At 38.5% G+C, this 26,926-nt stretch overlaps 1 protein-coding gene across 2 annotated transcripts in view; it reads left to right on the forward strand.

The window, feature by feature from the left end:
* Window positions 1-26,926, forward strand: part of col12a1a (collagen, type XII, alpha 1a) — an 82,502-nt gene that overhangs the window by 16,587 nt on the left and 38,989 nt on the right. The window contains exons 14-28 of one of the 2 annotated variants that reach the window (XM_084392447.1): window positions 2,526-2,795; window positions 4,644-4,910; window positions 4,997-5,189; window positions 6,241-6,365; window positions 9,103-9,252; window positions 9,659-9,778; window positions 10,467-10,631; window positions 10,986-11,132; window positions 13,638-13,783; window positions 14,985-15,114; window positions 16,793-16,938; window positions 21,940-22,069; window positions 22,185-22,321; window positions 26,000-26,129; window positions 26,223-26,362. In XM_084392447.1, coding sequence (XP_084248573.1) covers window positions 2,526-2,795; window positions 4,644-4,910; window positions 4,997-5,189; window positions 6,241-6,365; window positions 9,103-9,252; window positions 9,659-9,778; window positions 10,467-10,631; window positions 10,986-11,132; window positions 13,638-13,783; window positions 14,985-15,114; window positions 16,793-16,938; window positions 21,940-22,069; window positions 22,185-22,321; window positions 26,000-26,129; window positions 26,223-26,362 — 2,396 coding nt within the window. The remainder of the gene's footprint in view (window positions 1-2,525; window positions 2,796-4,643; window positions 4,911-4,996; window positions 5,190-6,240; window positions 6,366-9,102; window positions 9,253-9,658; window positions 9,779-10,466; window positions 10,632-10,985; window positions 11,133-13,637; window positions 13,784-14,984; window positions 15,115-16,792; window positions 16,939-21,939; window positions 22,070-22,184; window positions 22,322-25,999; window positions 26,130-26,222; window positions 26,363-26,926) is intronic. The other variant, XM_084392448.1, reaches the window with a different exon arrangement.

Raw genomic sequence — 26,926 nt, forward strand, 5'->3', positions numbered from 1 at the left:
AGCCTTGTAGGCAAGTTGGAAAGTTCTAGTCACGGCTTGAGGTCCTTTCCTGACCTTGTTCCCCAATGCCTGTCTACCCTTGCACTTTCCTATCGAAATGAAGGCAAAAGGCCAAAAAATTACTTAACGTGCATAAGGCGGTCAGACCTATTGTCAAGAGAATGTGTTGGGCTGAAGGACACAGCAGTAGAGAATTTGTCTTGCTTCCAGGTGCTCCAAACCTTTCCAAAGGGAAATAATTTAGGATGACAGTCACATTAGTGCTAGAGCTCCTGTTCTCAGTTAACATCAACATTTTGCTTGGATGGAGCACTAAAACAAGGATCAAAGACGGAAAAATAGCATATGTGGAGGTCCAAAAGTAGTCTAGTTTTAATCTGGCCTCAAAACATCACAATTTCAGGACATCATTAATAAACTCATGCACAGTATTGCGTTGTTGCGTCACAGTTAAGTGGCTGCATTTTCTCTCGATGCAAAAACAAATGAATATTCATGTGTTTTCAGAGTAGACATGCACTGCCGTGCCTCGAATCGGCAGCTCGTCTGCATTTTAATTATCAAAAGCAGCCTGCAGAAAACATTAACATATGATCTGCTCTCCTCTGCGCTCTGTCAGTAAAATCAGACCTCTATGCTGGCCGTAGAACAACGTTAGATCCAGGCAACCTGGCATGGAGTCCTAACTTCTCTGTCTGTTTCAGCTTGAATTAGTTATTGGGGCACGCATAACTATTGGCTTAGTGATTTGAACAAACCCTTAACCCTGACTTTTAAACTTTAGTCTTTACCTTTAACTTTAGAGTTTGTGCTACGAACATGAATGGTAGCTCATAATGTGAGGCTTGTTGGGGAGAGGTGTGCTGCTACTTTACTAAAATATCAGACTTTTTCACCTGGTGGGTAAGAACTGAGCCACTCAACACCTTAGCAGTGTGTTTCTTGTCAACTCTTGCACACACAAGTACCACTCCAACCCACCACTCACATATTAATTGGAAAATGTAATGTAAAACGTAGCTCATTTTCTTATTGTTCCTCCCAACAAAATGTTTACCCTTTTTTGAAACGCCAACTGTCTAAAACATTCCAAAGTAAAAAAAAAACTAAAAAACCCTGTACAGATGTTTTTGAGGAATTAGACGTTGGAGCTCTCTCCGGAAAGACATTGGGACAATCATTTTCCTAAGCACTTATCCTGTCATTTGCAATCCCTATCCTCTCAGGTCTATGTGATATCTAGTGCATGTTTGAGCTATGACGCAGAACTTGCGCTTAATTGCACTTCAACTTGGGCTGTTGGTTTAGACTGACAAATGGTCCGTTTGGCGTGTTTTAGACCAGCAGAGCTCAACGGGTTTGAGACAGGTGACTATGCTGAGGTCTGGAGAACATGAGGATGAGGGAGAGGCGTTCCTGTGGAAGTTTCACACTGTGGTTTATTCTAATTGACTATCCTGTCAGTACTCCCACATTCTCATATAATTTCTGGTCCCTCTCCTCTCCTCTCTTCTGCTTCGGCCCACTCAACAAACAACTGAGAGAAGGAGAGAGAGTGAGAAGATAGGTAGGTGGTATGGCGCAGATCAAAAAGAGAGCTACATCTGCAGTTTTAGCAGTCTGTGTTTAATGGATCGGGTTTCGTGTTCAATGGAAAGTAGATGTGGTGACAGATGTGTGGCAGCAGGGAAGAGATTATTTTTGCAGAGTTGTTTTCCATGGTATGCATTACTGACAGAGCAAATCAAAGCAATTGTGAGCTACCGGCATCTGAGACAGACTAGTGGAGAATTAGATAAATAATAATAATTCGTTACATTTATATAGCGCTTTTTCTGAGACCTCAAAGCGCTTTACATAGAAGGGGGGAATCTCCTCAACCACCATAAATGCTTATTTGAAGGAATAGTGCACTCAATAATGAAAATTCTGTTAGTTATTCAAATGTATGTATGACTTTCTGAAGTCAAATTACTGAAGGAGAAGTCCAGCAGAATGTCCAAGCTGGTATTTTTCCTCAGCGAAAGTAGAGAGTGATCAGGGCTGTCAACCTCCACAAAAAGAATGTGATCCAAAATGCATATGACTAGGTATCCATCATGACTAGGTATCAGAAACCTCTTCAAAACCATTAAAACAAACATGCCTAAACAGTTTGGCCAGGCTGGGCGACCAGGTAACCAAAGTATTCTGGTTAAACCCGCCGACAGTATTTTGCTGGTCTTAGCTGGTCCGTTCAGTCTCTATACTTGGCCAAACTGGTGTATAGGTGATTGGCAAGTTGGTCTCTTAGACCAGAAACCCCATGTTAGGTGTCAGAAACCCCTCTAAAAGCATCAAAGCACACCAGCTTGGCCTGGCTGGTTGACCAGTTAACCAATGTAGCCTGGTTTAAGGTGTTAAACCTGGTTTAAGGTCTTTTTAGCAGGAAAGTGATTGCTGCTTCTCTGTAACCAGACCTTGTGAGATTTTGTGTGTAATATGATCAGTTTTTAAGTCTTTTTTGTCTTTTCTCAATCATCCAGAACTTGGTTCACCTTCGAATCTGGTTACTTCAGATGTCACCGAGAGCAGTTTTGTAGCATCCTGGACTGCCGCCCCTGGCAACGTCCGTCTTTATCGGGTCACCTGGAAATCCCTGTTTTCGGAGGAAGCCGGGGAGAAAACCGTCCCCGGGGACACGCTCACCACTGTTCTGGATGGTCTTACACCGGAGACCCGCTACAAGGTTTCTGTCTATGCTGCCTACAGCCGTAAGGAGGGGCAGCCACTGCATGGAGAGGAGACCACAGATGGTAAGTCCATTCCCGCCTGCATAATGACTTCAGCACATGACCGGGTGCTCTCTGCGAGTCTGGGGTGGGCCTCTCGTCCTGAGGTAACCTACCCCAGAGAGGGAAAAAACTTGATATACTGTATATAATGTCAGAATATTCCACTGACATGCACATAAACCTCGATGAAGTATATCAGCCCTTCCAATTTGAAGTGGAACGCCAGCAGTAAACGAAGGGGTCTACAGTCTGCACACAGATTAAAATTAGTCGTTTGCCTCAGAAACTTACAAGGCTTATATATATACTCAATGTTCTGATCCAGTCTGACCTGTAATACTGCCTGAATCATAATCATACACTGTTCGCTCGTTGGCCGGAGGAGAACTCTGTATTGTTAAATTGCTATATAAATAAAGGTGACTTGACTTGGCCAGAAGGATAACGAAACCCACAGACGTTCACCCAAGACATATCTAGAGACCAGAATATCATACAGATTTGTGGATGGGCCAATAAGCAAACACCTAGAAACCACTGAGAACACCCTGTTAATGGCCAAGCAACCACTTAAGGTGAAGCCACATTTACTGTTGTTCGCCAAAATCCTGCTGGCGAAATCCAGTCATTTTCAATTGGAATCCTTACGTGAGGGTGAATTTTTTTTCTTTCTTGCTTGTGTTCAAGTTGGTCACATGAATTCTATGCGCTTAGAAACAGAAAGCTGCTTGCTTTGAAAGTAACTTCTGTGTGAGTGGGGTTTCATGCATTGCTAGACTATTGACAATGCACAACTGACCTTTTTTTGCCTATGAAATGTTACCATGCCATTAGAACACCCAAGCAATTTACAACTTGAACACCTTAGCAGCACCCTGGCACCCATCCTCAACACCCTAGAAAGTTAGTTTTATTCTCATCGTTCATGTTTATGCGAGTTTAATTGCTAATTTTTCTGCAACATAATGGCATGGTCTCTGACGTATGCTGGAGGCAAAAGCCCTAATACATAAATGTCTCTGTGTTCATTCTGATATGGGAAAAGTGACTTTAATTTCCTTTCATAAGCTCAACACCAAGCGTGAGTAGAGCGTCATTGCCATAGGTTTGCATCATTGCCACTGTTTCCTCTAAAATACCTCCGCACATATGGTGTAGTGTACAGAGGTGTAGGAGAGTGTGTAGTGGCAGATTTAATGATTTGCACATGTTCTCTATTATCAAAGGATGCAGGATTTCAACACACTCTACAGCACTTATTGCATCTTCTTACTTAGCAATCAATGGAGCAATAGTTTAGAGCTGGTTAAGCATGCTGTAAATTTGCAATTGGATTATCTTGCTGTTTGTTTATTGTCTGTCATCTTAAAAGTCCAGCAGTTGAGTCCAAAACAGTCTTCTGGCTCAGGCTGCTGCATTTCATTTCTGCCATCACTCTATTCCTTACCTCCTTCAGGACCAACATTAACACACAGTGTCTTTTTGGAACAGGGATTCTTTGAAAACTTGGAAGTGTTGTTTTCCATCCATAAAACTCCCAATTTGAGAGTGTTCCATGGGCCGATTAAAGTGGACAATTCATTCCTTTCCCTCCTGCGTAAAAACACTCCGGTCATGGCATAAAAAGAGAACATTACAGACAGTCCTAGAGCGTCTGCGTTATGCATGACGTTCAACCATTTCGGCATGTCTGGTTTCACACAGTTTGGAGATCTGTGGCCTGTGTTAGATCAGGATTATCTTGGCAGACAAACTTTCATTATCCAGATGGTTTGGTTTTCCTGACCCCTAGGAATTGTTGTTGAATCAATCCAACATTTAATGAACATTCTCTTTCATTTATCTCTCTTTCATTTATCTCTCTAACAGTGTCGGCCGCTGCCAGAGTTCTTACGGTGTCAGAAGAAACCGAGAGATCCTTGCGGGTGACATGGAAACCAGCACCCGGCAATGTTGTCAATTATAGGGTGACGTATAAACCTCAGGGTGATACACGTCAGTTGGCCTCCAAAGCACCAGGAGGCACCGACACTTTAGTCTTGAGGCGCCTGCAACCCCAGACCACATACGATATCACTGTGGTTCCCGTCTACAAGTTTGGTGATGGAAGAGTAAGACAAGGAGAAGGAACCACATGTAAGTTAACAGAAGATAGTTGATAACTTCTTTAGGTTAAAGGTGACCATTGTTGTCTAATACAAAACTGTTTATTATCTCTGTAGTGTCTCCATATAAAGCTCCCAGAAACCTGCAAACTTCAGAGCCCACTAAAACCAGTTTCAGGGTGACCTGGGATCATGCTCCTGGGGATGTGAAGGGCTACAAGGTCACCTTCCATCCCACTGGGGAGGATGTGGACCTGGGAGAGCTGCTTGTAGGCCCCTATGACAACACAGTGGTTCTGGAGGAGCTGAGGTATGAGACGCCAGAGCAGACACATAAAACACTTAACAGGCATCTGAAGCCAATGTGAAATCAAATGTACACTACATGGTCTTATTCATAGTTTTCAGTCATGTGAATGGCATGGAGACCTGGGGCCAATTGCGCAAACTGCTTTGACTAGTCTCACGAGTTAGTTGTATATTTTTTTTCTCTGAGACTGGACATCACTTTAAGTTGGTTACATAAAAAGTTTGATTGGTCAGAAAGTAAGTAAGACTGATTAGCCCTTGGCTAACTGCCAGATAGTCAGACTAATTAAGCTTAATTATGACACTAATAGTGCTCCACTGGCACTGTGGCAACACTTTATTTCGATGGTCCACTTTAGACACTCTACTAACTATAAGTAACTTTGCAACTACATGTCAACTACAGACTGTTACAGACTGTTAGATTAGGGTTAGTAAAATAAATTGACATGTAGTTGCAAAGTGTCTTATAGTCATTAGAATGTCTGTTGGGGAGCATCAAAATAAAGTGTTGGCAGATATTAAGCAGACCGTCTACTAATACTCTGATAAGAGTTTGTTGACATGTAGTTACAAGGTTACTTATAGTTAGTAGACTGTCTAAAGTGGACCGTAGAAATAAACTGGAAATGAACCGGAAATAAACCGTAAACCGTATAAATGTTACCGGCACTGTTTTGAATTGAATCAACACTGACCTTAATTGAGCTGAATAAGGACACTATTGTTTTCTTTAGAGCTGATTTTCAGCTGAATTTAATTTGTTGTGTTTATATTCTGGGCTCATCTGCTTACCTGTACAAAGTATTCATCATCGATTAGGTTTATACTAAATTTGGTCTTTTAAAATCCCTGTAAATGTTTTAGTACATTAGTATTAGTAGTACATGGCTGGCAACAGAGGAAAGCCTCGATGATCAAGCACAATTTCACTTGAAGTCACACTCCTATAAGCGTGTGACTTCAAGTGAAATTGTGCCTGATCATCGATTAGATCATCGATAAGGTTGACAAATGAGATTGTTGACTGATTTGTGTCACTCTCATCTCAGGGCCGGCACCAAGTATACAGTGAGTGTGTTTGGTATGTTTGATGGAGGAGAGAGTATGCCATTGGCTGGAGAGGAGAAGACCACCCTCTCTGACGCCCCTGCTCCTCCAACCATTCCAACTCCAGGTAAGATTAATGAAAAAAACCCTGGTACTTTAACCCTCTCAAACTAACCAATCAGATCTCATGTTACCGCAGAGCACTGAGGTCGTTACGTACAATTAGCATACACCATTCATTTTGATATATGGAACAAATCTGTTGGTCTGCTATGCATTTAGGCTCCATATATAACAAAGCGTAACATTTTAAAGTTCTTTGTCGGTTCGGAATCGGAAAAATAGGCTGCAGTCTAATGCTTTGAGTAATGGCAAATACCTTTCAGCACAGCTAATTGTGTTGTGAAAGAGCAGACAGGGTGACTGCGCCACATGGTAGCCATGTCTCTGCCTTCGCATGGAAGGACTCTTGAATTTCAAGAGCTAGAAAGATTATCTGCTTACAATTACCAATGCTTTACAACTTGGTTAGGAAAAAAGTGACATACAGAATGAAAGCTTTGCACATGGTCTGCTGACCCTGGCCTGGAATGTCGATTCTAATTGGAAACAGATCCGATGGTGAGGGTCGGCCGACCGACACCAGCGGGAGAGGGAAAGGGAAATATTCCCAGGCAAAGAGCTGAGGTGTAATGCACAGCTTGTCATTTGCATGCGACAGACACTAACAACAACATTAAAAAAAATTACATTTTACAAGTTGAATTGGTAACACTTTACATTAAGGTTCCTTTTGTTAACATTAGTTAGCTACATTATGAACTACCAATAATAAATATGAGCAAAGGATTTATTATTATTCTTAGTTAATGTCAATTTCAGCATTTACTAATACATTATTAGAATCAAAAGTTGTATCTGAGCTAAAACATGAACTAACAATGACCAGTTGTATGTTTATTAACTAACGTCAACAAAGAATAATATATACTGTAACAAAAAAAAATATATATTGCTCTTTTTTAGTTAATGTTAATAGAAAAACTAGCACTAACTAATTGGACCTTCATATGAAATAACATGAATTTTCGAATTTCTTAGTATTTAGTCTGAGCTTTTGCTTTAATGACAGCAGCACTCAAGCCTCCACAACTCTACACGTTTGTTCAAAACATGATTATCATGTTATCCATGGTCATGAATCAAAGTTAACATGGTCAATCCACAAATTTGCTTATTTTATTAGTGAACTAGTGGAGAATCTTAAATATTTCTTATTCGTTTTATGTCACGATGTTTCTTTTTTTAGTTTGTTTTAAATCCCAACACCTTTAGGTTATTTCCAGTGTTAAATTAGATTTTGAATTGCAGATTTTCAATATTGTCTTTGCCATTTGGCCACTATACGTAAAGGAGCCACATTGAGCGGTTGATTGAATGGAATACACATGACTCTAATAGGAAACAGCAGATCTGATAGTTACGTAACCATCCATTTTCAATAAAAGTTTACTGTTACACTTTATTTTGATAGTCCACTTTAAACATGCTACTGACTATACGTAAATTTGCAACTACATGTCAACTAACTCTCATTACAGTTTTAGTAGACTCAGACTGTGAGGTTCAGGTTTAGTAGAATAAGTTGACATGTAGTTGTAAAGTTAAGAATGTCTGTTGGGGAGCATCAAAATAAAGTGTTAGTAGATTATAGTTAGTACAATGTCTAAAGTGGACCATCGAGGTGTCAAGTGTTACCAAGTTTACTGAAATATATATATATATATATATATTCCCCACTTTCTTTGAATCATATCATCATATGACATGGCATGTACGTTATGTGCTGTCATACAAGATAATGAAAGCCCAACATATGTGTGCTCTGTTGACATGCTTAATAAAGCCCATGCTTGTCTTTACTGCGCTAGATCCTTTCAGCTAATAATACACTTATATTCATACATTTTATTCTTCTTCTTCCATTACAGAGAGTACTTTTTCCAGTGGACTTACTAGTTTCCTTATAATGCAGAAAAGGTTTTTGATTGATATTTTTGATTGTAAAACTTAGCTTGTGAAAGGTAAAGTGTTAAAGTTTTCCACAGTTAAAATACTTTCTTATATTTTAGTTTAGCGTGCAGAGATAGCAACGGGATTGTGTGTGTGTAATGCATTGACCAAGCGTTTGCATCGGTGCTTGCTTAAAGTATGTTCCTGGCCTTAGTGTTTAGGGTGCAAGGAGTCGTAATTTAAAAGTGAGAATTCCACATTACATTTGAGAATGAACACCTGTTTGGGCAATAAATCTCTTTTAAAAGCCTTAGATAATTCGTTTTATTGATACTAAGAAATTCCCACACAGTGTCTAGATAAAACATTTCATATATCCACAGCATTTTAAGATATTAGCTGGCTATATCGATTGAGTGTTATCTATCCATGTTTTTTGTTGCTTGAGGGAATGATCTATAAACCAGACAATTATGCAACATGTTCTCTTTGAGCAGGGCCAGACGGGCGGCGCTTTCCCCTCTTTTCCCTTCATTCAGGTATCTGGAGAGACAGCGCGATGGGACACAGACCAAGACGTCTCTTACGAACAAAGAGTTTATAGTTTAAAATATGTTATTTAACACAATATGTAAAATGTATCATCTTTTCAAAATGCCAAATAAACGGTTTTGTCATGCTTGGCATGACTGTGTGAATATTTTGTGTCCTAAGCTTCGATCTGCGTCCTTTTTCACAAATCACAATCCATTTTTATCTTTGCGACTGCTTAAAACTAGTTTTAAATATTATTATTATTATTAATTTTATGATAATTAACTGACTGACTGAATTGTTCTCTGGTCGTACAGATGTAACGTGCAAAACCACCGCCCAGGCCGATATCGTCCTGCTTGTTGATGGATCTTGGAGCATCGGTCGTCTAAACTTCAAGACCATAAGGGCTTTCATTGGTCGCATGGTGGGTGTTTTTGACATCGGACCGGATCGCGTCCAGATTGGTAAGAGAAAATGATCCTGAATCCTATAATAGCGAGAAGGTCCACAGCTAAGCGACCTCCATAGGAAGGAAAAGTCATGAAATAGATCTCTTTAGTATTGCGATTATTTCTCCTAGACATGAGAAAATATGTCTTCTAGACATATGTTTCTCCTAAAAATGACATTTGTAATCTCACATCTGTGCTTTATAGAGTTTCAGAAGAACAATGTCTCAAACTGATACCACATTTTGCAATCAAATCTCAGTATTACCTCAAACATTTCTCATGAATTTTTCCAAGATTAAAAGACCTGCATTTTATAGCGTATACTCTTGCTATGTCTTTAAACATTTTGGGAGAAACATGTAAGAAGATGCTACCGTCATCTGTGTATAAATATGAACGCTGTGTTGTCCGTTTATAGGTCTGGCACAGTACAGTGGAGACCCGAAGACAATGTGGCACCTGAATGCTCACAAAACCAGACAGGAACTGCTGGATGCCGTGGCCAACCTACCCTACAAAGGAGGAAACACTCTGACTGGTAAATCGTATTGTATTCTGATCTATACGTCAGACCCAGCATCATTCATTGGTGGAAAAGTTGTCATGTTGTCATCAGTTCTCTAGATTGTCTTTGAATGGCGTAGCATAAACACTGTAAAGCCTGACATAATAAATAATAGTCATAATGCTAGTTTAAATGCTTAAATGCTAATTGAAATGCTTAGTTTGTGAACAAATTGCTGTAGTTTTTGTTACAATGCAATGCAATGATGATTGAAAGATGAACAAATAAACCTTCCTCAAAAGCCTGATGATCATATTTGATACTCACATTTGAACAATATTTTTTTTTCTAAAAATGATCTTTGAGTAAAGTTGCTATTGTTATTCAAGTAGAAATTTTACTAGCAATATCAAAGTTATTCTTATGTTTATAAAAATTAGGTCAGATTTCACTGCAGAAAGACACGTGAATCACAAGCTGAAGGAGGATGTTTGTACAATTATACTAAAATACCTTTTATTTGCTTAAACTATCAATCAGACTACAGAAGGACTGATTTTTCATCATTTAGAGACCTTAAAATGTGCGTATCAAGTATGATACAGTAGGCTTTATAGGGTTAATGTTGGTCTTCACTAGACTTAGAACGATGTGTCCATGTACTTTTGGCCATGTTTTGTATTAATTAGACTAATATTACCAATATTGCCTTATTCCGCAGGCCTTGCTTTAAACTACATCCTTCAGAACAATTTCAAACCTAACGTTGGGATGCGTCCAAACTCCCGGAAGATCGGTGTCCTGGTTACTGATGGCAAGTCACAGGATGACATCTTGGTCAACTCCCAGAACCTCCGGGACCAGGGGATTGAACTGTATGCCATTGGTAAGAACGAGTTTCCCCTTATGGTCAGGAAGACTTCACCGTCTGAAGTGCAAGACACTGGATGATGAGTTAAAAGTCTGTTCACTCGGCGGCCATATTTGCAAAGCCTCTGGGCTGCTGTTTCTGGCATCCAGACCAAGTCCTATCTACTTGAATGGGGGAATCCTGAAATCTCAAAAACTGCTTACCGAACTCACTTTTAAATAACATATTTCAAATTAGCAACAAAATCTGATATGAATTGTCCCATAAATTATGTTTCTTATGCTCAAATAGCATTAAAAATGCGTATATTTCAGGCTGGACCAACCAATGTGCAGTCCTAATCATGTTGAATATCTGAATAATCTCCAGGTGTTAAGAACGCAGATGAGAATGAGCTGAGGGCCATTGCTTCTGATCCCGATGACATCCACATGTACAACGTGGCTGACTTCTCCTTCCTTCTGGACATCGTGGACGACCTGACGGACAACCTGTGTAACAGTGTCAAAGGTCCAGGTATGACTGAGGTCAAACAATAGGCCTGAGAGACTGTGTGTTGCACTATTACAGTGCTGTGATGCAGTATTTCTGAGGGAAAAGGGATGATCAATGAGAGAAATGTAGAGTAGGAATTGACTGGATAATGATAAGTGGGCGGTCCATATGAGAATGGAGGTCTAGGAACAGCAAAGTTGTTTCATAGGAACAGCTTATTACCTTTTGATTAAAGATTAAGAACATAAGCGCTACAATGGGATGTCAGACAAAGATGGAGAGACTCAAGAAGAAGTGACAACATGTAGAAGCAACAGGACATTTCTGAATGGTTAGTTGATGAATTTATGTAGCTGATGTGTAGTTATCTTCTAGTCATTGATTAGCATATTCTGTCTTGATGATCTATAAATCATGTTCAGGGGGCGGGATTTATGTAAATTTTAGGGTTGGTGATGTCACTAACCCTGGAGGAATGTCATGTAGTCCCTACCAGCCGTTTGTTGTAGTCCTTAAAAAGCAATTTCTTTAAAAGAATATAACTCCCTTTGCTTTGAACTTTAAGCATTGTAACTTTGCAGATGTTGTTTATGCTCAAACAGCAGCATACACACTAACTAAAGTTAAAAAAGTGAAATCATAATCAACCACCCCTTTAAACTCCTTTAACTGTTAAAAAAATCTCTGTAATACTCAAAAGCATTTTTTAGACCAACTGAAACCTGGTATAAAGTCAATGGCGCAATATTTTTTTCAGACCATTTTTACCGTCATTAAAACGAGCAAAAGTGGATTCAGACACTTGCACTTAAACTATGCGCCATGCACTTTAGACCATGAGCTTAGATTGTTAAAATAGGGCCCACTCTCTTGAGTGACAAGAGTTTTTTGTTTGTTTGTTTTTTATATGGTGGCAATGGCAACAACATGAATAAAGACATTAAGAAATTAATTATAATCATTATCAGTTTCCTGACAGGTAATATTCTTCATTAGGCTGTTTTATAGAATAGAGCGCATCAATAATACTTTTAACACAGACTTACCATGAGTTATGACATTATCATAAATCGCTGCAAAAGCTCACTCATCAAGCATTGCGGATAAAGCAATCGAGTCGTTCCACTGCGCTCAAGCAACCTATACATTTGTATATATCTGAATATTTCATCAAACATAAAAAAACAAAAACATTTTATGTTTATAATCAACAATCATTAGTCAATATGTTTGTATTGTATCATCCATTTTTTTTTTCTTTTTTTTTTTTTGCAATGCTTTCATTGGATTGTAGTTATTTCCCTTTTAAAAGATGTTACACCGTCGATTTTTCAGATTTTCCTAACAGCTTTGTCTTTTTCCCCCTCATTTTTAAATATTGTAGTTTTTGCTTTTATCAAATTTAAAATGTTATAATATTATTTCTCTGAGCTGGTTGATTTGGTTCATTGCAAAAATTCCTACAGGGAACCTATGTCTCATTTTTTACTTTGCTACACTGGAAGAAGCAAAAAAAAAAAAAAGAGATAAAGAGATATTCTCAAGAGATTATAGGAACTATAACACTGTAATTATCTAACAGAGCTCTAAATGTGTCAGAAGATAATACTAATCATTTGAAGGTTCAGAGTATTAACAGTAGCTGGTCTTTATTTCAGTGTTTTACTGCAGGGCATTTCTTGACTGGGCTGCTTCTAGCCTCTGTGTTCTTTTGTTTTTTTGGAGCCTGGAATGTCTGTCTGCGCCTGGATCAAGTATCAGAGTGTCAAAGTTTCATCACGAAGAGGTCAAGCCTTCAGGGGCTCGGTTTTGTAAACAGAGGGAAAGAAAAGGAAAAGCGTATTTAGACCTAGCCGTTGATAGCACTCCATCAACATAATGGCACTGCAATTTAGCCACAATTCACATACGCAGCTTAGCATTGGCATATGAAGATGGATTTTCCATCTTTCCAAAAAATACCTTTTTTTTAAGGTTATGAGAAAGAGGATGATCAGAAATACAAATATTTACTGTATATTGAATATATATACAGTAATCAACATTTGAAGTGGATCAAAACCGTTCATCATTTTGAACAATACCCGTTCTTGTCTTAGGACAACTTTGATTCACTTTTTTGATCCACTTCAAATGCTGACTATATATATATATATATATATATATATATATATATATTTAAATTAATGGTGGCGTAATAATGGTTGCCACAACCAGAAAACACAGTACAGCATCCAATCATCTATTAACATGTGGAAATAGATCAATAAAAACAGTCAATAATTTGAATATTCATATCATTATTCTAATCAAATGCATCACAGTATGAAATTGAACTGTAAAATAACTCCAAAATAAGTATAAAACATACTAGGAACATCATGAAAACCTTGATTTTGTTTCACATAATTATGGGTCAGATTTAGAAACATCCCTGATGACAGTTAACATGTAACAGTGTAATTCTGGAGTGTGTGTGTGGGGGGTCAAAGGCTAAACCCTAATGACCATCATTACCCGTCACAGGAGGAGGCGGCCCGGAGCCACCCACCGATCTGACGACCTCAGAAGTGACCCATTACTCCTTCCGTGCCTCCTGGGTCGGCCCCGATGGGCCTGTGGAGAAGTACAGAATAGAGTATGTGAGCCCAGCAGGAGGAGAACCACTACAGGTATGAGCACCTCATGTCCAGGTCAGGATGACTGTTCCTCATGCTAAGGGTTAGGGATTAGAACTGAAGGATTGAAAACTCATCGAACATCATTTCAGTGATGAGAAAGTTACTTTTAAACGTAATGTGTTACAATATTTATTACTCCCTAAAAAGTAACTAATTACTACTTACTTTTTTAAGTAAAGTAATGTGTCGCGTTACTTTTGCGTTACTTTTTTATCCCCTGGCTGAGGCTCACTCTTTAAGTGTTTAACGCAGTTATGCATTATATATAACATAAACCTTTATTTCTTTTAAAAAAATTATATATTCTGAGTGCTTTCTTATTTCCTGACCTCTAGAGAGTTGGAGGGTTATATTATCTACTGTACAAATCGTTTTATTGAAAGTTGTAAGTAATGCGTTTTGTTAATTTTGTACTTTTTTTCTGTTTCCGTTCTGTTCTGTTTCATTTGTTTTATGAATATAACATGCAATATATCAAAAGACGGAACAGACATTTTATTCCAGCTTTATGCATTCTTTTTTTTTTTTTATCAACACTTGAATGTGGGTAAGTTTCATGAAAAAGCAACCTTTTGAACAAAAAACTGAGAAAATCACTTGTAGATGTAAATCACTTGTCAAAGATTTGGATTGGATTCATTGAATTCAGAATGCTGATCAAAACAAAGATGCAGTAGATAGAGTTCATCAACACCCCTAAAGCTTCACAGCTTTTATATGCTTTTGAATGTTTGATGATCACGTTAGCTTACACGTGTGTAAGCAATCCTCTATCGCTTGTTTCTGCTTCTTCTTCGCTTGTTTTTGGATCCGGAGATTCTGTATTATTTCTGAAGATGTGTAAAAGTGCCTTCTACCGCATAACAGTGAAAACATTGTTGGGAAAACACGTCGATGGCGGGGCAGTGTTAATGTTTAAATTTCAAAAGTAATGCATTACTTTACCCATTACATCAAAAAAGTAATCCGATTACATAATGCACGTTACTTGTAATGCATTACCACAAACAATGCACATAAATGATGCAGAATGAAAGTGCAAAGAAGGACAAAGTGAGCCAAAACTAGTCTGGAAACAATTCGGAAAGGCTAACTTGTATTTGACCTAGAAATGATGAATTTGTTTTCATTGCAAACACAGTCATGTCCTATTCTTGTGTGTTCTCACCTTTATTCTGTTTCTCGGTTGCAGTTGTTTGTCGACGGGACGGTGACGACTGTGGTCTTGGAGAGTCTTACCCCGCTGACGCAGTACATGGTGAAGGTTTACTCAGTGGTGGGAGAGGAGAGCAGTGACCCCCTCAAAGGCACAGAGACCACATGTAAGTGTGCATTTACCCATAATTCACTCTTCACCCGAACAGCCAGAGCCAATTCCTCAACAATATGTGTCAGCACACCAAAACACACAGCAAAACATAATCACAAACAGAATGAATTCCACAATGAACAAATGTAATTGCTGTTTTGGAAGTACATATTTATGAGGTTGTGGCTCTGCTCTTCTATATACCACGGTAATATCATTTTTAGACGTAATACCTTGTTTTTTTAGAACATTTTTAATGGTAAATTTACCTTGTAGTACCATGGAAATACCATGGTATTTATATACAGTAATCATTCACATGTATTGTGTCACACAAAACTTGGGTGATTCTCACAAAAACATATCTAAAGTTTTTTTTTATTTTATAAATTAATACTTGTATTCAGTAAAGGATGCATTAATTTGATAACAATGACAGTAAAGACGTTTACATTGTAACAAAAATCGCCTTTTTTAAAACTTTATATTCATCAAATTATCCTGAAAAAATATGTATCATGGGTTCCACAAAATATGAAGCAGCACAACTGTTTTTAACATTGATAATAATAATGTTTCTTGAGCAGCAAATCATCATATTAGAGTGATTTTTGAAGGATCATGTGACACTGAAGACTGGAGTAATGATGCTGAGAATTCAGCTTTAATCAGGAATAAATTATGTATTAATATTTCACAATATTCCTGTTTTACTGTGTTTTTACTGTGTGATCAAATAAGTGCATCCTTGCTGAGCATAATAGATTTACTGTATGTTACTGTAAAGCAACATATTGATATTTTAGTATCATCTTTACTGGTTAAAAATGACCAGGATTTGTGGATGTTTAGCCAGACACTGAGAAGGTGCAATTAAAATGCTACGCAATGTTCATTGCTAATAAACGTGCTATTATTGCTGTACTCTTTTTGCCATATTTAACCCTAATGCCATCATATTCCTTTCACAGCGCTCTGAATGTGACCGTTTCATACGGCATGATGCTGCTTTGCACTGCAAAGTGTTACTATGCGATTTCATGTACATACATTATGTCTTTACACTGAAAAAAGGATTTTCTTACTCAGTATTTTGACTTGTTTTTCAGTACAAATATCAAAATGTTTTTAAATCAAGATCACATTTACTTGAGAAGCAAAATTACATAAGATATTAAGTCTTGTTTTCTGAAAAATGTATCGAAATTAACTGAGTTTATGCTTAAAACAAGAAAAAATGGCTGCCAGTGGGGTAAGAAAAATAATCTTGGTTTCCCTTTGAATTAAGTTGATTATTCTTACCCCGTTGGCAGATATTTGTTCTTGTTTTAAACATATTTTGATCTCAAGTCATTTTGATTCTCAAGTAAATGCATCTTGATTTAAAAAATGTTTAGATTTAGTTTAGGAAAACGACAAAAATACCTTAGTAAGAAAATTTTTTTGCAGTGAATATGTTGACATTTGCATATCTGTCTGTCTGTCAGTCTGTCAATCATTTCCATCACGCGTGTATCCCATGATCATTCTCATCCAACCATCGTCTATCATTCCATTCCACCTGGTCACGCATCCATCAATCCACCTGGAATGCTTCCATGTTCCCATTCGAGCTTCAGTTCGCTTAGAAGGATAGTCAGGGATCGAAATGAATAAGAGAAAGAGAGAAAAGTCATGTTCCTCCTCTGTAGTGCCTCTCAGTGCTGTGAGGAACATGAACATCTACAAGGTGCGCTCCACCACCATGAATGTGAGATGGGACGCGGCTGAAGGGGCCACAGGCTACATGCTTCTCTACAATGCCCTAAACGCCACTGAACCCTCTAAAGAGCAGGAGGTACGGTGACGACACACAGTTTAACCACTGCCCAAACTGCTAGCCCAATCTCAAACGGTCCACACTGCAAAAAATAAATACAAATAATTCTTACTTAGTTGACTTAAAATGAGGGATACTTTCAATAAAACGTGTCATTTTTTGACTGGAGACTGAGACCTGACTAGAGAAAACAAAGAAAAAATGCAAATATCGGTAGGCAGGGAAACTTCAACACCCATAATGCACTGGGCATGTTGTCGTCCAAGGCCATCTCCACCAGTCTGCTATGGATAGGCTTACCAGAGTCAAACATATAAGTCATGTCGAAAAGATTGTATTTATGAGGTGAACTCACATGAACGCCACCGCAAAGTCTGAAATTTTCTTTTAGCCCAGAGTTTACCAGTTGGGGGCGTGTCAGTGAGAAACATGGCGGAATATCACAATACTTAATGGTATTTAACAGTGCCATTAGCCGCGTTTCCATTACCTTTCAAACTGCGCATATTGAAATTGAAAATACGCCCAATGGAAACATGTCAATTTCGCAAAAATTCCCATATGTCGCTAAAAAGTTTTTATGCTAGCATGAGGTGGTTTTTCAGGCAATTCGAAAAAGGAAAATTTCGCAAAACTGCAATGGAAACAGTTTTTGTGCTTTTAAAGGTAAACGTCAATCATTCACTAAAGAAGGTTTGGTGTGTTTGGACAGAAGACGAGACAGAGCTCTTCATTAAACTCGTAAAAGACAAAAGTATTACGGGAATACTGGATTCTTCTAAACAACAAAGAAACGCCACAATTTATCAAGACCTTGAAGCAGATATGAGGGAGAAACACCTCATATGTGCAACTCACGAGTATAAGTGGCCTTCCTTGCCATTAAAGCTTGAATAACACGCCTACGTCTCCTTCCATTTAAAATAATGGCTAGTGCGGTGGCTGGGATATACGTAAACCTACCAACATCCGTTGCCATGACTTTTGGGAATGACTTATCGCGAGAGGAAAAAATAACGTTTTAGTCTCATAACATCGGTTAATGGAAATGCCATCAATTCGCAATAGTTTTTTATCGACATTTAGAAAATATCGCAAGTTTTGCTCAAATCTGTGATTGAAACACGACGATTTTACAACAAAATAAGCTTATTCCCTGCACCAAATATGATAGCATTGTAAAATAACAATGTAAAGTGGCTTCATAAACTAATTAAAAACATTAACATGAACATTAGTGACTTAAACTCACCTGACTTCGTAAACACGTCTTCCCAACTCGTAAATACAAACTTCCCAGGAGAGCTTGAACGCACCAATAGAGTGGTGCAGGTATGATGTCAGAACCCTGGAGACTAATTTGCCGCTGGTTCCTTCAAGATTTTCCTATGGGATTTTTGATTTATGTATATCTTTATCTTTAGCATATCTTTGACTACACTTTGACGTTTTGTTCTACAATGTAATCTGCACTCACTCACACCCCAAGCTGTCTTATCTAGTTACTTATTAGAAACATAAGTTCCCTTTCAAAAGGGAACTCGCACTACATCGATTGACGCTAAAGGGGAACGCCTCAGGCATGACAGGTGTCTGAAATTACTATCAAATCACGACAATCATATTGACCGGCGACAGCCCATGAATCATTAATGTGCGACCTGGAAGTATATAAGGGGGCCTTGCAAAACATGATAATCATCTTTTCGTCTGAAGGCACTGTTTGGTAGGCAGGCCCCGAGGCATGGCGAAAAGACGCAGTGTCTCGTTCCCTGTTCTCAGGGAACAGAGGTTACAGTCGTAACCTAGAAGTTCCCTTTCCCCAAGAAGGGGGCGGGCCTTGGCCTAACGACTCCCATGTTACAGTCGTAACCTAGACGTTCCTTTTCCCCGAGAAGGGGGCGGGCCTTGGCCTAACGACTCCCATGTTACAGTCGTAACCTAGACGTTCCCTTTCCCTGAGAAGGAGGCGGGCCTTGGCCTAACGACTCCCATGTTACAGTCATAACCTAGACGTTCCCTTTCCCTGAGAAGGGGGCGGGCCTTGGCCTAACGACTCCCATGTTACGGTCGTAACCTAGACGTTCCTTTTCCTCGAGAAGGGGGCGGGCCTTGGCCTAACGACTCCCATGTTACATTCGTAACCTAGACGTTCCCTTTCCCCGAGAAGGGGGCGGGCCTTGGCCTAACGACTCCCATGTTACAGTCGTAACCTAGACGTTCCTTTTCCCCGAGAAGGGGGCGGGCCTTGGCCTAACGACTCCCATGTTACAGTCGTAACCTAGACGTTCCTTTTCCCCAAGAAGGGGGCGGGCCTTGGCCTAACGACTCCCATGTTACAGTCGTAACCTAGACGTTCCCTTTCCCCGAGAAGGGGGCAGGCCTTGGCCTAACGACTCCCATGTTACAGTCGTAACCTAGACGTTCCTTTTCCCCAAGAAGGGGGCGGGCCTTGGCCTAACGACTCCCATGTTACATTCGTAACCTAGACGTTCCCTTTCCCCGAGAAGGGGGCGGGCCTTGGCCTAACGACTCCCATGTTACAGTTGTAACCTAGACGTTTTCAAAAATGAACATAACTACTTCAAAATTCGCGTTTTCGCTATAGTTGTAGAACAAAACATCAAAGTATTGTCAAGCTTTATTTTACACATAAATCGTAAATCCCCATTAAACCCCCATCAGTGAATTGGTCTTCCGGGTTCTGACGTCATACCTGCACCACTCTATTTCGCCTTGCTTTAGTAGGAAATACTACTTAGCAAACTTTTGTCTATAAAGGTATCGGCTTGTATTGTTCCAGGGTGCAAGAATTCAAAGAGTAAACATTTAGCAGGAGTGAGTTACTTTGGGTTTCCAGTGAAGGATCCAGCGTGTTGTAGGCAGCGGCTGAAGGCTGCAAAGAATCGTAAATACGAAGAGAACGCCTAGATGGAAAAACCTCCATGTTTGTAGTTTCAAACTCACAGTGACAGAGTTTTATGCCAAAATGGAAATAAACTGCCATTTTCACAAAAGCCCTGGAGAAGTCAAAAGACTTTTGCTGACATATAAACATGGATTTCTGGGCCCAGGTAACTGAGAATGAATAAACATTGGTCATTTACATATAATACCGACATTATAACAATAAAAAACAGGTTGAAAATCGGCGAAGTAACACTTTAAGATTAAGTCTTGTTTTCTGAAACATGTATGAAAATTATGTGAGGTAATGCACAAGAAAAGATATCTGCCACATGGATATTTCTTACCCTATTGGCTTCTTTTAAGCAAACTCAATTAACACTCAAGTAAATGTATCTTGGTTTAGGAATGTTTATATATTTGTACTGAAAGATACGGGTTAAGAAAGTGCAGTGCAGTCTTCTATATGAAGATGGATATTTAAAAAATAAGTGCAAAAAGTGTAAATGAAAATAATTTCGTACTTACTGGAAGGGACCAAATGTTCTAATGGAAACCCAAAGGTCTTATGTAGCTCAAATCTGTCAACATCTATGACATACTGTAGCAGAAAGAGGAAATGGAAAGCATTTTTGGAGATATTGTAGATACCACAGGTGGTAGGTCTACATTTAATGGGTTCAGAAAGGTCCTTTATATTGCAGCTTTTGGAAAATAACAGCTCATTAGCGCTCTGGGCTTTTTAGCACATTCTCTTTCAAGTATTTCACATAGTGGGAAGATCCAGAGGTCTCGACGTCAGTTCTGGCTAGAACCTGATGTCCACAGGGCTCATCTCACAGCGCAGATGTTTCAAAATTGCTCTTCATTTTTTTCATTAGAAAGAAAGAATATGCTTAGAGATTTTGTGCTGCTAGTTTAGACAATTATAGTTGGCTAAATATCTTCACTGAAAGAAAAAAATAAATAAAATCAGTATTTTTCCAGTAAAAAAATCTAAACATCTTTGAATCAAGATGCATTTACTTGAGAAGCAAAATTACATAAGATATTAAGTCTTGTTTAAAAAAAAAATTTTAAAAAATTTTTTTTACAAGTTTTTTTTCAATTATTATTTTTTTTTTTGAAAACAAGACCTAATATCTTAAATCATTTTATCTTAATTTAAAAAGATTTAGCTATTTGTATTAAAACAAGACAAAAAGACTAAGTAAGAACATAATTTGTTTTGCAGTGCTGGGATACAGAAATAAATAGAGGGTATAAAAAGAATTTGCTTGTTAGGTGCAAAATACTTTCTCTGTGGTTTTTGTGTGCGAAAATATATAGGTCAAGACTTAAATCAGACCCTGTACCATTATAGAAAGCTATATAAAGGATTCAAAAGTATTTGTGCTTTAAACTGCCCTGCTGAAAAGACCAGCATATGTTGTGTTTTGGATAATGATCTCCAGCAGTTCTGCACCCGTCTTCTTAAATAGCTTAAAGTCAAGATGAAATCAAAATGAACGGTTTACTTTCTTGGCCACGATCCATCGTGGTTTTCTAAAGAAAGAAAAATGCTGTTCTCTGTAACTTTGTAACTCTTTGTTAAAAATTTCAGTTAACATTCCAGTGTTATTTTAGCATCATCAATATACTAATATAGTTTTTGTTAATGTTTTGAATGAGATTTTCTTTTCATATTTTCTATTTTTCATTTAATTTGAAAATTTTGGTAATTTAGTTGTGTTTATGTTTTTTTTTATAGGTTTAATTTAATTTAATTTATTTTAGTGTTTAAACTAAACTTAAGCTAAACAAAAATGATATATTTTGCCTTTACATCTACCTGAATTTTTTTTTATAAATATATTTGATTTTATTTCACTTAATGTTTATTTGATTTCAAGTAATTTAATATTAAAGTAATCGTAAAAAAAAAAAAAAGGTTTTAGTGAATAAAAACCCTGGTTCATCCTTCATATCCCTCCTCAACGCAGCACTGACCACCTTAAACAAGCTTGGAAATTCGAGCTGGTCTTTTCAGCACGGTCATAAGCGATTCTTCCATCATGTTCCCGTGAACAAGTCCACCATCCCTTTGATTTGTGATGTGGTTGACCTTCACAGATGCGTGTGAAAGGAAGAGTTACTGATGTCCAGCTGAAGAAACTTCGTCCCAAGACGGCCTACAGCGTTTCCGTCTTCGCCCTGCACGGCGATTACGCCAGTGACCCTCTCACTGATCAGGGGGTGACCCGTAGGTGGCGCTAGGGCTTTCTTCCCCTCAGCAGGGATGTTTCGCAGACTATCACGTTCTCATCGTTTGTTTGTCTGTTTTTTTTGTTTTTGTTGAATCTCTCCCATCTTCTTAGTGCCTCTTCCTCCATCCGGTGAGTTGAGGATTACAGATATTACCCACAGCACAATGCAACTGGACTGGGATGCTTCGCCTGGCGCTGTTCGTAAATACGTCATCACTTACAAGCCAGATGAGGGAGAGGCGAAGGAGGTAAGGCCATAACCCATACCTGCAAACTCACGAAATTGGCTGTTCTGACATTGAAATAAGCCATTCACGAGATTTGTGATTAAATGCAAGGCTTGACTTTAATACCCGCCTAATGTGTGTGTATTTCAGCAGTGGTGTGTAACACAGTCACTCCTACTAGACACTTTGGCGGGTTGTATTTTATAATGTATACATTTTTCAATGGTAGTCTTTTAAAGGGCATCTAAAATAATAAACTAAGAGCAATGTAGTGTTATCAATTTTTTAAACATTTTCGATACATATCGATCCTGAAATATCTGAAACGCTTCCAAGGCTCATCTTCCCCTCACTCACTGGTTTCATTTCTCCGGATGAATATTGTTGGTGTTACAGGGCTTGACTTTTTTTGCACGTACTGTATTGCTCATAATTTTACTCAGTACTGCAGATTTTGTTCTCACACTCAGTACGGCACATAAAACTGCCTCTCAGTACTACATTGAGTTATTTTTTGCAGCTTATTGCACTTAAACAGTCAAATACACATAAAATAATGTCAAAATACCGGTCTTGGCAACTCATGGTCTTGGCAAGTATTCACGTAAACACAATCAGTTATGTTTTAAGTGAACATAAACGGTTGAGACAGAAAACGCACGTGTAACAGTATAATGGATCCGTGCATCAGGCCTTAAAGTGACAGCAGCCTAATACACCTGCTGACAGATTATGAGATCATATTAAAAATATCTTTATGGCAGTTTTTCCCGTTGGTATTGATGTCAAAGTTGTGACTGTTGAAAATGCTGAGTGGCTAGTAACTTTGGAAAACCACTAGCGACAGTGGCTGGAGAGCTAAAAAAGTTAATGTCAAGCGCTGTATGAATATATATCTGAATGGAGCTGACTGTCTTAAAAAAAGTTTTGATGGCATTTTTTTTCTCATCTTACCACCATATGATGCCTAATAAAGTAGTTTTATAGGTGCAGCGCTGCTTTGTGTACACAGATAACCGGTGAAACCGCTATATTTCTGCTTTTAAGTTTGACCGAAGTTCAGAGAGTGAATTTGCATCTTCATTAAGCCTGTCTGCTTTTTTGTTCAGACCAATTAGGCGGAATGTGGGGTTTATCGTTTTATAAAACTTTTTTATTTTTATACTATTTGAACTGTAAAATTGTTTAAATCATAGTTTTTACGGTCATTTTACAGTTTAGCAAGTTACTGTAGACATTGGTGTTGTTTTTTAAAAGGAAGGTTGCCTCCTAAACAATACGTAATTCTATTCTAATATCAGAATTTTCCCAAACGACTTAAACTGCTGAATCCAATATTTTTGTATTATTTTTTTTATTTGCTTGTCCGGAGTTTGCAGGTAAGATAACCACAGAAAGCATAAATGGTGTTCAGCACATTTCAGTAAGAGGGTTTTGGAGAGGTCTAATAGCAAAGGGAAAAAGTAATTTGCACATTTGTATTTTCTGACGAGCCACATGCGGGTTGGAGGGCCTGGTGTCCACGCTTTGAGTAGCACCACACTTGGGATTAATTGTGTGGACAGTTTATCAGCTGTTAAACAACAATCTTGTTTTCAAATGTGCAAAGCCTTCCTTGGTCACTGTGGAAGCCTTCCTGTGGAAAGATTCCTGTCTGTTTACACAATGCATCCAGGCAGATGACCAAGAAACTCATGTTGATGGATTTGGGACCTTTTAACATATCAGCAATTACGTTACACAACTCAGAGAAGACGGCAGCTGCCGAAAGAGCACAGCTGCTCTCCAGGGCTTCGGTTATGCCGATCATCTACCAAAGATTCCTAGAACAGACAGCCGACAAAAAAGAAAAGATGGAGTTTGGAGTGGCATGCAGCAGTCCAGTGCTTTGGGATGTGTATTTTATGGGTGGGATTTTTCCCCACTAGGATTTTTTTTAACTCTCAGTGGCAGCTTTGGCGTCAGCGCTGCTCACATCCTGAGGCATTAATCATGACTCAGTGCTGCTCATAACTCTTCGTTCTGGGATTAAAAGATGAAACAAACATGCGCACAAATGTGGGCCCAGGTGGATGGAGGCCTGAGAAGCCCGACAGATGGCGGCAGCTCCTGTTTCCTGACAGATGATGAGGGTGATATGCAATTGGATCAAAGATCAGGTCTACTTCTGCAGGAACTTTTTGCCTTTTATTATGATAAGACAGTTAGTTGACAGGAAGCGAAGTTGAAGAGAAAGAGGGGGACGGGATCGGGATAGGTCCACGAGCCGGGACTTGAACTCAGGATGCCCGAAGCGCAACCAACGCTATATGTCGGTGCGCTGCTCACGAGGCTATTGGCGCCGACCTTCTGCTGGAACTTTAAGAGCTTTTATTACTATTGAGACCTCTCGACGTCAACCCTTCTCTAGCAAGAAGTGCATCAGGTGCGCATTGACTAACCAGGAGATCTGGTTGGCTGAGGTGATCTATAATACATTAGCTTTCTGGCAAAAACGCACACAGTCCCAAGCCCTTCACTAGCGAGTATTCTGATGTGCATGAGCTGTCACATCAAAGGCAGCAGACATGGAAAAATATAAAGCCATTTGTTGATTTTTAAGAGCTCTCATAGTAAAACATAAACTCTCTATCCATCCAATCCGCTTGTCCTTTGCAGGGCTTGAAATCAACTTTTTTGCTCTCCAGCCACTGTCACTAGTGGTTTTCCAAAGTTACTAGACACTCAGCATTTTCACTGGCCACAATTTTGACGTCGATACCATTGGGAAAAACTGCTATATAGATATTTTTAATATTATCTCATAATTTGTCAGCAGGTGTATTAGGCTGCTGCCACTTTAAGACCTGATGCATGGATCCATTATACTTTTACACGTATTTTCTTTCTCAACTGTTTACGTTCTTTTAAAACATATGACTCTGTTTACATGAATACTCGCCAAGACCGGCATTTTTACATTATTTTGTGTTTATTTGACTGTTTAAGTGCAATAAACAGTGAAAAAGAACTCAATTTATACTGAGAGGCGGCTTTATGTGTGCAATTTGGGTATAAGCACAAAATCTGTGGGAATGAGTAAAATAATCCCAAGCCAAAATTCAAGCCCTGTCACACCAACAATATTTATCAGGATCAAATGAAACGAGTGAGTGAGGAGAGACGGGTTTGTGTGTCACTCGCTGTCGGAGAGATGAGAGAGAGAGAGAAAGCACAGCTGGTATCGTGTATCTATTCTATGGAAAATGAGGATTGGAAGCGTTTCAGATATTTCAATATCGATATGTATTGACAAATCTATATTTTTGACAACACTACATTGCACTTAGTTTATAATTTCAGATGCCTTTTTAAAAGACTACAATTGAAAAATGTATATATTATATATAAAATTCAACCCGCCAGAGTGTCTAGTAGGAGTGACTGCGTTACACACCACTGCTGAAATACACACGCGTTAGGAGGTTTGGTGGGTGTTAATGTCAAGCCCTGGTCCTATGTATGGACGCAGGGATGCTGGAAATATCTTCTCTATATAGAAATATTTTCTCTTTATATGTTGCTTGTCAATAGATAAAGATGTTGTAATCACAGCTCCTTCCGGCCAGTACTGGGAACCTCACATTAGACACGTGTTAGCAACCGACTTTTTCAAGAAAAAATCACAAGAGGTTATTACTGATTTCTTTTATGTCGTAGCTTGAAGTTGACGGGGATGTTACGTCTAGAGGACTGGATAATCTCATTTCCCAAACAGAATATGATGTGGCTGTGACTCCGATTTATGATTCTGGGACCGGAAACCCAATGCTTAACACAGCCATTACAGGTAACAGCGTCATCAGTGAATAATCTCTGCTATGTGGCATAATACTTGTTTTTTTGTAACCCAAAACTCAACTTCTCTTCCTGTTGGTTTTAGATGTTGTTCCTGCTCCGAAGAACTTAAGGTTCTCTCAAGTGACCCAGACCAGTTTCAGGGCTCACTGGGAGCACGGCGCTCCTGATGTCGCGCTCTACCGCATCGGCTGGACCAAGAGCGGAGAGAACAACTTTCAATATGTAAGATATCAGAGACTCAACCATCAAATGAATCTCCTTCCCATAAATTCATAAATATTACATGCAATCATAAGTGTGAAGTATTTCATTTGTTAACTACTTAACATGAACTAAGCATTATCAATACTTCTACAGCATTTATTAATCTTATTTCATGTTAATTTCAACATTTAATAATGTATTATTAAAATCAAGTGTCATTAACATTAAAATTTGTTAACATTAGTTAATGCACAAACATGAACAAACAATGAACAGATGGATTTTTATTAGCTAATATTAACAAAGATTAATAAATACTGTAACAAATGTATTACTCACTGTTAGTTCATGTTAGATTAACTAATGTTAACTAATGAACCTTATTGTAAAGTGTTACCCGATATTTGTACTTTTACTTTTTTTGCACTTTTTACTCCATTACAATTACATGTAAACTTAAAACTACTATGTACATATGTCATAAAATAGTATTGTTCTTTATTGTCAAATTGACTCAGACATGTAATGTGTTTTTATAATAACCATTGCTAAACACTGTTCATGATTAGTCTTGATTATTCG

The sequence above is a fragment of the Rutilus rutilus genome (genome assembly GCF_951802725.1).
Source record: "Rutilus rutilus genome assembly, chromosome: 21".
Classification (NCBI taxonomy): Eukaryota; Metazoa; Chordata; class Actinopteri; order Cypriniformes; family Leuciscidae; genus Rutilus; species Rutilus rutilus.